Below are 12,876 nucleotides of genomic sequence, written 5' to 3' on the forward strand. Positions count from 1 at the left end.
CGGCACTCAGGTCTCGGCCGCCAAGGCCCAGTGCCTCCGCACGGCCCGGGTGCTTGCCCTGAGCCGCGCCCGCACCCGCGCCCCAACGGGAGCCAATAAGCACAAGACCACTGTCAGACAGGAACGTTCAGGGCCAGCAGCATCTGCACCTTTATCCACAGGCTGGGCGGCTGGGCCCAAGATACCACTGAATCACTCTATAAAACCCAGAGGAAACAAGGAGAAAGTGCAAGTCCAGGGAATGGGTCTAAGGTCACGCGGAGAGGTCACTGTTATCAAAACGCTCCTGGTCATACACTTCAGCCACCACCTTGCGGCCAGCAAACCAGCGCCCATTGAGGGCCTGGATGGCCTTGTGAGTCTCAGAGGCTACGGAAAACTCCACAAAAATCTTGACAATGATCTCCGCATCCTCCTCCTCGCCCTGCTTCTCCTGGTAGATGATGACACGGTTGACAGCACCAAACTTGCCACACTCCTCGGTCACCTCCCCCTCCAGGTCGTCATCGATGTCCTTGGGGTCCACCATGTTGCGCAGAACCATCACTGTGGACTGTGGGGGGGGACAGCTGAGAGCTGTGGCTGGCTGGCCCGCCCCGCCCCGCCCCGCCCCGCCGGTCCCGGCTGCCCACCTCCTGCTTGCGGAGCAGCTTCTGCATCACCATGTGGCGGGCGCTGCTGCCAGAGATGCTCATGTGCTCCTGCTCGCTCAGCATCTCTGGCCGCTCCGACTCGGGAAACAGCTCCTCCTCCTCCTTCTCTTTCTTGGGCTCCAGGAGACCGAGTGTCGGAGGGCTGGCCAGGATGGGGTTCACCACTCCCACAGAGGGGATGGTGACCGGAATGGGAGGCCTGGCCGGGGTCACACCTGCAGCAAACCCACCAGGTCCAGCAGTCACTCCCCCCACCTCCACCATTCCCAGGAAGGAGCACAGCACCGCTGAGCGTGGCTGAACTGCCCGGGGCACAGGGGACTAAGGAAGCTCATTAAGGGCAGCTGAAGGCATCAAGCCCAGAGGAGGGGGCAGGGGAAGGAGGGAAACCTCGACCCACCCAGGCTCACCTGTGATAACTCCCGGGGCCTGGGCGGCCATGACAGCCTGGGGTAGAGCCCCCAGGGGCTGGGCCAGAGTCAGGGCAGGGGACACCAGTCCAGGTGTGGCTAGAGTACCCAGTACCGCTGCTCCAGCCACTGCTTCCTGCAACCAAGGCCACTGTGCTTAGTCCCCGGTCTGGCTGCCTCCACTCAAGACCAAAGAGCCAGTCCGCACAGGATCAGGGGGGCCTGGTGCCCACCACCAAACCCACACAATTCCACCAGCCCTTACCTGAGCCGTAATCTTGGCTGTGGCTGCAGCTGCGGCCACAGCAGCAGCAGGCGGGAGGCCTCCAGGTGTGGCAGGTGTAAGCAGGGGCATAGGGGGTGTGACAGCCTTGCCCACCCGCAAGTACTGGCCACCCAGATCAAAAAGGTTCATGGAAGACACGGCATCCTGGGACGACTGGGCCTTCTCATATTCTGCAGAGCAGGAGCGGCAGTGAGGGCCAGCCACGGTGTCGGGTGGGCTTCACTGCCACCCCGCCTCCCCAAGCTCACCAATGAAGCCATAGCCCTTGTGCTTGCCAGTCGTGGGGTCCCGAGCCAGTGTGCAAGATTTGATCTTGCCGAAGGCCTCAAACACACTCTTGATGTCGTCGTCCGAGAGGTCCTGGTGCACAGAAGCCACGTAGATGCGGTTGAAGGCTCGCGCCTCCTCGGCCAGCTGGTCTATGATGGGCTGGGCCTGCCCTATGTTGCTGGGTCTGCCCACCTGGGGGAGAGGCAGGGACGAAGAGTGCCCAGTCAGCCTAGGCCGGCTCGCTGCAGGCTCCTGGAGGGGCTGCTCTACATCTGCGCACAGAGCACAGCCGGCCGCGCGCGAGCCGGCCCCGAGGCCCGCCCCCGGCCTCACCTTGATGTTCCTGCCGCCCAGCATCACGGAGTTCATCTGCTCCAAGGCCAGCTGCGCGGCCTCCGGGACCTCGTACTCCACAAACGCAAAGCCCTGCACGCGGGAACACGCCGTTAGGCTCGGAGAGCCCAGGGGTGGGACAAGGCAGGGCGGACGGAGCCTCACCTTGTGCTTCATGGTGACGGAGTCCCAGGACATGTCAATGCTCTTGATGGGTCCAAAGGGGGCAAAGGCCTGGCGAATGGTGTCCTCCCCCAGCTCGTAGTAGATGGAGCCCACGTAGACCCGGCACATGATGGCCAGTGCCCGCTGTCGCTGAGCTGCCATCTGGAGCAGGACACAAGGGGAGAGAGAGCCACTGGCTTGTGAGGGGGTGGTGGGAGGCTGGGCAGCCCATTCCCCTCCTGGCCCACCCACCCGGCTCCGCTTGGGGAGGGCTCCCCACACGGCAGCGTGGTGCAGGCTCAGCCCCTGCAGTCAGGGTGGTGGGGGTCGGCAGGACCCCACCCCCAGGAAAGAAAGGCAGGCCTGGAGGCAGGAAACGGACGCACCCCGGCCCACCCAGGTCCCGGGCAGACTGACAGCGAAGCTGACAGGTGGTCGCAAGGCAGGGCCGCAAGCCCTCCAGTCTGGGGCCGGGCACCCGGGTGGGCTGAGAGGTCCTCCCAGGTTCCTGGCCGTGCACTCCGACAGAGAGGGAAGGGGGAGCCGCCAGGCTGCAGGGACCCACTGGGGTGGAGGCGAGAGAGGGGACAGAAGACAGGGCAGCTACCGCCCAGAAGAGCCCCCGGGGAGGAGGTGAGGAGCCCAGACGGGGCTCCCCGGAGAGAAGACGACCAGCAGCTGCTCGCACAGGGCCCCAGGGCCTGAACCCTCACAAAAAAGGGCTGCTACTCCCGGGGAACAGCAAGAGGTGGCAGAGCCGCCAAAAGGAGAAGCCCCTGGGCTCTGCTTGGGCAGACACACCGCCTCCACGCTGGGGCGAGCCTGGCAGTTGTGCCGAGGGACCTCCCCATTCCCTCAAGGAGACAGTTCCCACCCTGCCACCTCACATGACATGCCTGGTAGGGAGGGTCCTAGAGCCACACGCCATGGGCCACTGGGAGGAGCTGGGCCCAGGGAGGAGACCACAGGCCCAGGGCAGGCAAAGGAGACGGGGCCCTGGCTCTAGCCCCTCAACAGGGGAGCCCCACACCTTCACGAGGTTCCCCATAACCAGAGGCCAGCTTCTTTTAGATACATCAACTGGCCTAGAACAGGCCGGGCTCCCCGTCCCTCAGAAAGGGGCCTACAAATAAGGTCCACATCTCCCCCAGACTAGAATTCCCCCCCAAAATGGGACTCCCCTCCTCAAACTATGCTCTCAACAAACAGGCCTCAGGCTCCCTGCTGAGACCAAGGACCCCCCCCAAAAAAGTAGTATTATGTCCCCTCTCGCACCAGGCGCCCCAGACATGAAACCAGCTGCCCCTCAGGTCAAAGTTCTCCAAGATAGGAGCACGTCTCCTCTTCAGTGTGGGCTCCCCAACAGCAGGTGTGCCAAGAGCCCTCTCCCTGACCGGTCCCCACAGACAGACGCTTCCTAGAGAGGACACAGCGACTGTCTGGCCCCCGAGGTCAGGACTGCGTCTCCCCTGCGAGAGTGGCACGCCCAGGGATGACCCCCAGAGAAGGCCACGTTTCCCCCTCAGATTCCCCAGAGGGGCCTGGCCTCCTCCTCAGCCTGCCTCTGGGGGATGGAGGGGCTTCTCCTTCCCAGACTCCTGCTGACAGCAGCCAGGGCCATGGCCACCGCCTCTGCCTGCTCCCTGGCCCCCTCTGACCACAGCCTCTGCCTGCTCCCTGGCCGCGTGGCCTCCGCCCCTTGCTGACAGCCAGGCCCGAGGCCCAGTCCTTGTCCTTCCCTCTCTCATTTGCTTGGGTCCCCCCAGCCCCCCACCCCATCCATCCGTCCTCCCTCCAGGGTTTGATGGGGCCATGAGTTAAGAGCCTTCTCTCCTCGGAGGCCTGACCCCAAGCCAGAAGCCCGAGCAGCCTGGAGACCGGCGGAGCTGGAGGCCCGGCGGTGCACCCCGTGCGTGCAGGCGGCATGGGTGCAGGCGGGCCTGGCGTGGGCAGCTACCCTCCTGGCCGGCTGCCCTCCGCAGTTACCTGGCCGGTTAGTTTTAAGGCGGGCCCTCAGAGCAGATGTAGGCCTCCCCAGGGGCGGTCCCGGGGTGGGTGCCCCCCACACCACTGGCCCCGCCACGCCTGGCGCTCTGTTGCGCTCGTCCCGAGCTGGCGGGCAGGGCCGGCTACGGGGAGCAAGGTCCCCAGCACGCAGGCCGCACTGCCCCCCTCTAGCCCTGACTAAGGACATGAGCCCCGGAAGAAGTGAGCATGTCTATTGACCGATTGCAAAGGTGAGAGAGGATCTCCAAAGCCCATTGTCACTGCTGCCATCTGAAAGACAGTAAAGACAGAGTTCAGTCTGTTGGAGCCGAGCAGTCTCCGCTCTCGTCACACCTCACGCAGACAGCGGCAAGGCCCGGAGTCCCCGCCCTGCCAGGAGGCCCGCCTGCCTTCCCACACTGCCGGCCAAGTAGCCAGCCGCCGGCACCTGCCCAGGGGGGCCTCAGAGACCCAGGTGCCCCGCCCCGCAGCCTGGCTGGCGGGGCAGAAGGAAGGGGGGGAGGAGGAGAAGGAGGAGGAGGAGGAGGAGGAGGAGGAGGAGGAGGAGGAGGAGGAGGGGGAGGGGGGAGGGGGGAGGGGGGAGGGGAGCGGGAGGGGGAGGGGAGGAACGGATGGAGCACAGTGAAGAGCCAGGGCGTCTCCTGGCAGCATGAACATCTGAGGGGGAGGGGGCGGGGGGCAGGGGGCGGGGGGGGGGGGGGCTCGAGGCCCAGGCACCTGTCAGCCTCACCCTGTTCTCTTCCCCAGAGCCGAGGCAGCCTCTGGCCACAGGCCTAGAGCAGGGGCCCGTGGAGGCGTCCCCAGCCTGTCCTCTCAGTCCTGGGCCCCAAGCCGAGGACTGAATTCCCTGCAGGGGGCCCTGACTGCTCTCATCCGAGGCCATGGGGGCGGGGAGGAACATTCCTAGGGGCTGCAACACCAGCCACGCCGCCTGGGGGCACACGGGCTCAGGGCCACAGTCTGAAGTCCAAGAAGAGGAGCCGATTCGGGAAGGGCGGCGGGGCGCAGAGGAGGGGGGGGCCGTGGGCTCTCAACAGGTGGGTCAGGCTGGGCCACCCGTGCCTCAGGGAGGAAGCTGGGTGTCCCCAGGAGTCCTTGAGAAACCGGGCAGCAGGCCACGCGCGGGGACAGCCGCAGGCGCGAGCGGAGGCCGAGCGAGCGGGCGAGGCGGCGGGCGGGGCCGCTCACCTGCAGGTTGGTGAGCTGCTGCTGCTGGTGCGCGATGGTCTGCTTCACCAGCACGCTCTTGATGCTCTGCTCCATGGCGTACTTCTTGGCCTGCGGGGGGAGGCGCTGAGGAGCACGGGGCGCCCGGCCCGCGGGGAGACGGCCTTCCCCCGCCCCGCGGCTTCCCCTGCCGCAGCGCCCCGGCGCCCCGGGGAAGGACGCACACGCTCACCTTCTGGAGGGCCTCTTGCTGCTCAGGCGTCAGGGGAGGCAGTCCCAGCTTTGCGGCTGTGCTCTGCCCGTTCTCCATCTTGATGGAGTCTGTCCCCTGGTGATGGGGAGCAGGGAAGTCATTAAGAACGAGTTCAAGACCTCCCTCACACGGCCCCAGGAGCCCACCCCACCTTCTGCCCCGACAACTGCACGTGGCCCGCAGCTCAGCCCGCTCCCAGGGGCAGACGGGTCCTCACACAGACTGTCTCCCGCCTGGCCTGGACGTGGGTCTGCCCACCTGACATCCCTATGCCTGTCCCAGGCCGGTCTCCTCCAGGACCCACCGGGAGGACACACACCGAGGCAGACAGACACCTTGGGGGCCCTTGGCCAACCCAGAGCAGCAGCAGGACCCAGGCTTGCAGGAGTCACCAAGACAGGTAGCAAGTAGTAAGAAGGGCCCAGCCCTCATGGCAAGCCTGACCCCAGAACCCCCGTCCCATGCTGCACAAGAGAGCCGGCCTCAGCTGTCCTCTAAGACAAGGGGAGGGGGCCAGGGCTCTCTGGAGGTCCTGGGACTCCTCGCTCCCGGACTGCCTGGCACCCACACTTTCTCATGGCCCCAGCCATGGCCACAGACTCGGCTTCCCTGCTCGGGACGAGATCCAGGAGCCACTCAAAGAGCAAGTATGGGCAAGGGCTCCCTCCCAGCACAGCTCCAGGCGGTAACCCGTCCCTGCACGCTGTGCACACCGCCCGGGGAGCCCGGAGTTGTTCTCCCAGGCCACCGCAGCCCCGAGGAGGGCTCCAACCCACCTCCACCAAACTCCTCCCTGGGCTGTGCATAGCACCCTGGCAAGAGAAGCCAGAAGCAGGCCAGCCACAGGGGGACAGAAGTGGACACCCACCAGCACCCTAGGCGAGCACAGGGACGAGGAGACGCTTTAGTGGCGGTGGCGGTGTCCCAGCCTGCTGCAGACCACAGTGGATGCTACTACGATTGTTTACATGCCCTCTATCAAAACTCATTTCTAAGCTGTTTGCAGGGGGAAGAAAACAGTTGTGTAAACTGGAAGAGAAGCACGGCCACCAGACCCAGAAGAGCATGTGTGTCGGGAGTTAGAACACACCTGCCTATCCACCAGTTGCTGGGTGGCCAGCAACCGCTCCAGAGGGGGTATTCTGCAGCCCCCAGCATGAAGCCTCGGGAGGGACAGCAGAGAAGAGAGGCAGGTCGCCAGCACAGGAGCGACGAGCAAGGACAGAGGTACAAAGGGGGCAGGAAGGGGCTGGATGACCCAAACCCCAAGAACCACCATCCTGACCAGCTGGAGTGCAGGGTTTCCAGCACAGGGTCAAAGGGCAGGAAGCCCTGGAAGCCCCTCCCCTGGCGACCGAGTCTGGCCCCTGCGAGGCTGTCCTCCTTCCCGCTGGCTCCAAGCCCAGTTCTCCTTAGTGGGAGAGAGGCCCGAGAGCCTGGGGCTATGACTCCAGAGCAGGCTGTCACCATGGTAACCAATGCTACCCCCTTTCAGCCCCTTAGAAACTTTTCAATCTCCTCTTTGTCTTGATAAACAAAAAGCCCTTCTCCTACCAACCAATGGCTGGCTAGACAGCCAGCCAGGGTCGGGGAGGGCTGGCTAGAGGGGCCCACCAGCTTCAGCCCCCGTAACTTCCTAGGGTCCAGGCTGCGTGCCATGGCCCTCCCCCGAGCGTGCTGGGGGCCCAGCCGAACAGCCCCCCAACCCTCTGGACGCAGGCGCTGCCGTGGAGAAGCGTGAAGAAACTTCTTACCCGGCTCCCCCTCCCACACTCCCACCGGCTCGGCGACCAGAACTGGCCAGATCTCCCACGCCTACCCTGAAGCCCTGCCCAAGGCCCCCAGACTTGTACTTTGACTTACACATGATTCTGCTTTCACGTTTTACTTAAATCAGAGATCTGAAGTGAAACTCTGTATCTCTGGCTCTTAAGAATACTCTGCACGTTCTGGAACAACACGTCTGCCCTTCTGTATGACCCCGACGGTGAAGGGCTCCCACCGGCTGAGGTTCACACCCCACCTGACCACAGCCACCATCTGCCTGGTGTCTGAAGACACATGAGGCTTCAACCCACCACAGAAGCAGGGAGGACGCCTAGTAGAGGCAGGGAGGACGCCTAGTAGAGGCAGGGAGGAGGAGGCTAGAGCCAGGCTGGAGGCTGGGTGGCGAGAGGGCAGGACAGGCATCTCTGCCCAGAAGGCAGAGAAGAGTCCCTCGGGCTCCTCCCGCCCCACCCCCTGCCAGGTCTCTCTGGGCCCAGGGACGCGAAGGCAGGCAGGCGGGCGGGCGGGCGGGCGGGCGGGCGGGCGGGCAGGCGGGCCTGAGGGCGAGGATGCTTAAGGTCAGTACCTGTGAAGGTTTCCATTTGTCTCCCGCTGCCACCACTGCCGCCACCGCCGCCGCCGCCGCCGCCGCCGCCGCCGCCGGCTCGGACCCCCCTCCTTGCTGGCCATTGACCTGCTGCAGGCAGGAAGGAGACGATGTGACGGACGTTCACAAGACCCAGCCACCCAGGCCCTCTCTCGTCTTTCCTGGTTAAGAGCTGAGCTCCGCACGGACCAGGAAGGGAAGCCGGCAGGGGCCCAGGAAGGAGCCAGCTGTGACATGGCCCCTGAACACTCCTGACACTGGCTCACTGCACCTCACCCTGCCCACTCCTCCAGCACACCTGCAGCTGCCCAGAGCCCAGCACAAGGGGCTGGCCTGGCAGAAACCAGAGCAGAATCTGGGGCAGCCCCGAGCTGACAACGAGTCCCCAGAAAGAGACACGGCAGAGAGCTGAGCTGTGCTCCTGCCCCAGGCCAACAAAAGGCAGGAGTGGGTCGAGAGCTGCCCTCTGGCCACACAGCTGAGGTCCTAAAGATCACTTCCTTTCCTACTGGCAGGCTGGGCCAGGCCGCGCAGGACAAGATGACAAGGAGCACAGATGGTCGTCTCCCTCCTGAGGCAGACAGAGGCACCTCTTTAGCACCCTGTACACATGCCTGGGCCAGCCCACAGCTCAGCATCAGCCCCAATGCCTTCAACAGTCTCTGGCCAAGCCCCTGGGGCAGGTCCCAGGCCCCTCCTGAAGACAGCTCTGAGGAGGGCTGCCCTCTGAGTGGCAGGGCCGGGCGGGGGTCTGCATGTGTAAGCGTAAGCCTCCCTCCCCCAGCAAACTGTCCACGGCTGTCTAACTCAGGGCAGATGAGCGCTTGGCCACGCCTAGAGGGGCCGAGAAGCACTGCCGTGCAGAGCCAGCCCAATGGAATGAGAAGCTCCCGACCAGGCTTAGAAGGGTGGCAGGCCAAGGGCAGAAGGTGGGCAACGTCACAGGGGTGAGGGTCTTAGTGGAAAGGCCCTGAGACTTCCCCACCTTCTCAGATGCCACACAGCAGGAACCCGCTCCCAGATCAAGGACGAGACCCACAGATATCTTGAACACAGGCGACAGCCATGCCCACCCTCGAGGGTCCGTGCACAAACAAAGCCAAAGGCTGGGGCGACCTGGCCAGAGCATGTCTCAGGAGTTCCAGCCTCAAAGGAGAGACGGCAGCACAAACCTGACTGCACTAGAGACGTGGCCAGCGGGCACAGAAGCTGTGGCCGACCCAGCCCTGCTGCCTCCCTGGAACCCCTCTGAACTCGGCACCACTGCTGCTTAGAAACTGTGCCCCAGAGAGAGACAAAGGAAAGCGGGGACCTGCTGACACAGGCCCCACCCAGTGGGTACATGGCATCTGGGGACAGGGTTAGAGTCTGGCTTTGCCCCAAGTTCCCTGGCAGCCCCCAGAACACACCCAGAGCAGAGGCTGCCTCTTAAGACCCACAGCAAGAGATCACTTCAGGTCTGGGGATACAATCCAACCTTTAGACCCCTGTGAGCAGAGTCAACTTAAGGGCACACTTATAAACCACTCCCCCAAATTACTGTAATAGCCAACACAGTGAACCAGGACAGTGCTGAGATCAGAACACAGCTCAGAAGAGACTTCCCAGGAAAATTCAGTTCACCAGGAACTCTAGGAAGCACATCCTACCCCATTCATGGCAGAAACAAAGTTTCCAGTCCCACGGAGCCTAGGGTTCTGTTCTAAGCAGATGCTAAGAGAGCTTAAAGGAAACTGTCCTTTATCATTACAGCCAGTCCCATGCTGTCATCCTCTGGCAATGAATGCAGCATGCCCTGCGGTCACAAAGCCCCCCACCCCGCCCCCCACCAGGCAGCAGTGCCTTGAGGGGTGCGAATCCCCCTCTGGCAGGTGTGTGTGTATCGTGGGGTGGGGTGCAGTGCTGCCCCATGATTCTGGGACCCAAACCCCAGCACTGTCAGTGATCAACAGCCCAGGGCAAAAGGATTATTTCCACTAGAAAAAAAGAAAAGTTACGTAATTACTTAACATCTCCAGGCTTCAGGCTCTTCAGGCCTGTCTCCTGGGGCTGGCAGGAAGATTCAGTGAGTGGTTCCATATAAAGTACTTAAGGCAATCCATCTGCACATGGCAAGCAATCCATAGGTTTCAATGATTATTAGTATTATTACAACATCCAGAGTCAAGTCACCACAGCAGGGCCACTGCAGGACACTGCCTTCCTTCCGCTCAGTCCCCTTCACATGGTGCCATGTTGTCCACTGCATGGCCAGGCTCTGTGCAGGGCACTGCAGATGCAGCAAAACAAGACAAGAGACATGCCAACCAGCACCTACGTGAGATTATTTCTGTAGTTAACAAGTGCTAAGAAGAACACCAAGCACAGGGCGGGAAGAGAGGGGCCATGAGGCACACTGGGCCGTAGCATCCAGGGAAAAGGCCTCTCTGTGAACTGACATGCAGGCTGGGACCCACAGAAGGAGAAAAAAAGCAACTGTGCCCCGGGGAGGGGAGGGGAGAGGGTCCCAGCGCTCCTGCCAGATGGAACCCAAGGATGATGGTCCCAAGTGGGAGTGAGTCCGAGTGTCAGAGGAAGCGGCTATGGCCCGTTTCTGCAGCCACCAGGTGGAAGGCACTCCCAAGTCAGAAGAGGCACTGCTGTATCTTCCTGGGTCCTTCCCCACAAGATCACTGTGCCATTCCACTCCACCTCCCACAAGAGTTGAAGCCACAGCTTACGACAGCAAACCAGCACTGCTCAGCATGCATGGACCAGAAGACAGAGACCAAGCTCTCAGTATGCCCCAAAAGGACTGCAGGGAAACAGGTAACCCTTCTAGAAACCTATCCATTCAAAAGGTAGGAAGAGGAAGGTGTCGGACCACAAGCCGGACTTCACTCCCACAAGCTGATGAGGTAAGCCTGGGCCTTTACAGTTTACATACACCTATTAACATACACATATTAACTTCTTGAAAGGAGTCAGACGGTCAGTGAAAACCATTATTGAAAACCCCAGCTTACAGGGTTTAGACTCAGTGCCCCCACCCACCTCTACTATGACACCACCTGTGTCTGGCCCTGTGCCACAGCAGAGCTGAGTCCCCCTGAGCAAGGCTGGGGCATGGTGTTGACGCAGGTCTGTGGACGCTTGGGGACATGACTCTCACTGGTCTCTCCTGCTCCTACACTTTCCCAGGAGTTTTGGTGGCCTCCAAGCCTCCACCTTCACCTCTTTTCTCTCTAACGTCCCTCTCACAAAGGTAGTTGCTCTCATGGCTTCAACAGGAAGCAGGACATGGCAGAACGACGACAGTGAAGCTAGCTAGGTCTGAGAATCACACACTGGGCCCCCCTCATAGCCTGGGGCCTCTCTCTCACTAGGGGTCAGTTTCTTCCCCAGTGCGACAGGTTCGGTCCCCTCTCTGGGCATCAGCCCCCAGCTGAGAGCATGGCCAAGGCAGTCTAAGTACACCCCCTGACCCTCAGACATCTCCCCTATCAGTCCAGCCTCCATCTACCTGCAAAAGCTGCCTTCTTAGACAGACCTCACCACATCAGTCTGAGTACAGGTCGGGGGAGAGTGGCAGGTAAAGAAAGGGACGCGCCGTGTGAAGGGTCCCGGAGGGGAGTCAGTCGCACACGCCTGGGAGGAAGAAGAATGAAGGGAGACTTCACCACGGAAGTGCTGTGTGAGGAGGAGTTGTCCATCTATGCTAACTGCTCCACGTGGCTGACGGAGGCGAGCACTAAGCAGCGCAGGAGGGGTTCCTTCCTCTAGGTGCCCGCACCCCCCTAGCACTTCACGCACCCTGGGTGGGAACTGGTCTCCAGTGCCCACCAGACCCCGGAAAAGGGCAAGACTGCCTCTGGTTCCCCACTGTTCCCCCAAGTCCTCGCACAGTGCTTGGGACAATGTGATTGCTCAGGAAACATGCAATGAGAGACCCCGTCTTCCCTTCCTGAGTGGGGATAGCAGGACGGAGTCCCTGTTGGCTGGAAACCTCTTCCCCGCTGAGCATCAGCGGAGAGCAATTTCACAGCTGTGTACGCAAGAAGCCAAGGCCTCCCTCCTCACCGGGCCCGATCGCTTCCTACAGGCCCCCGCACGCCCAGCGGCCCCTTTCACACTAGCGGGAGAAGAAACGCCACGGTTCCCAGGAGCCCCGCCTTCAAGTCGGGGACACAGGCGCACCCCATCGACAGAGGAGGATGACCGCCGCCGGGGCCCGACCGGCCTCACCGCGAAGGGACCCGGCTCGGCGCGCGGCACGGCCCCCAGCTGCGCCCCGGGTCCCCACCGCGCCAGGCCCTACCGCGCCGGCCGCCGGAAGCTGCAATCTGCGGGCCGGAAGCTGCGGCCGCAGGCCGGCCCCCGCCTCGCGCCCGCCCCGCCCCCGCCTCGCGCGACCAAAGGACGCGGGAGCTCGCGCGGGGCCCCGGAGCGACCGCCACATCCCCGGGGGACCCTCGGCGCCCTGGCCGGGCCAACAACCCGCTCTCGCCATCTGAGCGGCGGCCCGCGGTCACGGGGTGCTCACTTACTAGAGCTATGGTCGCCGTCGCCATCTTGCGCCCGTCGCGACCGCCGCGCGCGCGCGCCGCACGCTTCGGCTCCTTCCGCGGTCTCGCGCGATCTGGGTGCCGGCGGAGGAACTCTCAAGAGGACGGAACTCTCGCGATTAAGGCCCTTTCCCCCGGCGACGTGGAAGGAAAAAGGAGTGCGCTTCCGGTGAGGGGAGAAACAGTTAACGCTCCGGGAGGGGCGGACAGGAGGGGCGGGGCCGGGGGGGTGTCGGGGGCGCGCGCGCTACCGCCCGGCCTCCGCTCGCCGCCAGCCCCGCCCTCCGCCGGCCTCTGTGCGTCCCAGTCCACAGCTCGCTTCGTCCCTTGCCGCCCTCCGGCCTCTGGTCGGTTTTCTGCCTGCTTTGCAGGAAAACCCGAGGCAGGGCACAGACGGCCCGATCCTCTCCAGGG

General features: G+C 63.1%; 1 protein-coding gene across 4 annotated transcripts; it reads right to left on the reverse strand.

Annotated features, from left to right (window-relative positions):
- Window positions 1-126: 126 nt before the first annotated feature.
- Window positions 127-12,604, reverse strand: PUF60 (poly(U) binding splicing factor 60). Of its 4 annotated transcripts, XM_061171449.1 has the most exons (12): window positions 12,445-12,604; window positions 7,898-8,008; window positions 5,524-5,619; window positions 5,313-5,402; window positions 4,344-4,394; window positions 2,118-2,279; window positions 1,953-2,045; window positions 1,598-1,811; window positions 1,329-1,519; window positions 1,064-1,199; window positions 633-868; window positions 127-553 (listed from the first exon to the last, which is right to left on the reverse strand). In XM_061171449.1, exons 1-12 carry the CDS (start codon window positions 12,466-12,468, stop codon window positions 254-256), a joined length of 1,704 nt encoding a protein of 567 aa, XP_061027432.1. In that variant the 5' UTR covers window positions 12,469-12,604; the 3' UTR covers window positions 127-253. The 4 variants fall into 4 exon arrangements, with proteins under 4 accessions (XP_061027432.1, XP_061027433.1, XP_061027434.1 ...); XM_061171450.1 differs by lacking the exon at window positions 4,344-4,394; XM_061171451.1 differs by lacking the exon at window positions 7,898-8,008 and having other exon boundaries at window positions 12,445-12,603.
- Window positions 12,605-12,876: the final 272 nt, after the last annotated feature.

Source organism: Eubalaena glacialis, chromosome 17 (assembly GCF_028564815.1).
Source record: "Eubalaena glacialis isolate mEubGla1 chromosome 17, mEubGla1.1.hap2.+ XY, whole genome shotgun sequence".
Taxonomy (NCBI): domain Eukaryota; kingdom Metazoa; phylum Chordata; class Mammalia; order Artiodactyla; family Balaenidae; genus Eubalaena; species Eubalaena glacialis.

What these genes read in the sequence shown, in the direction of transcription:
- PUF60 (XM_061171449.1), bottom strand. Translation starts at nt 12,468, where the DNA reads ATGGCGACGGCGACCATAGCTCTA. An exon ending in CGACGGCGACCATAGCTCTA is followed by an intron (nt 8,009 to 12,444) that starts GTAAGTGAGCAC and finishes TCCTGCCTGCAG; the next exon opens with CAGGTCAATGGCCAGCAAGG. An exon ending in AGCTGCTCCGCAAGCAGGAG is followed by an intron (nt 554 to 632) that starts GTGGGCAGCCGG and finishes CCCCCCCCACAG; the next exon opens with TCCACAGTGATGGTTCTGCG.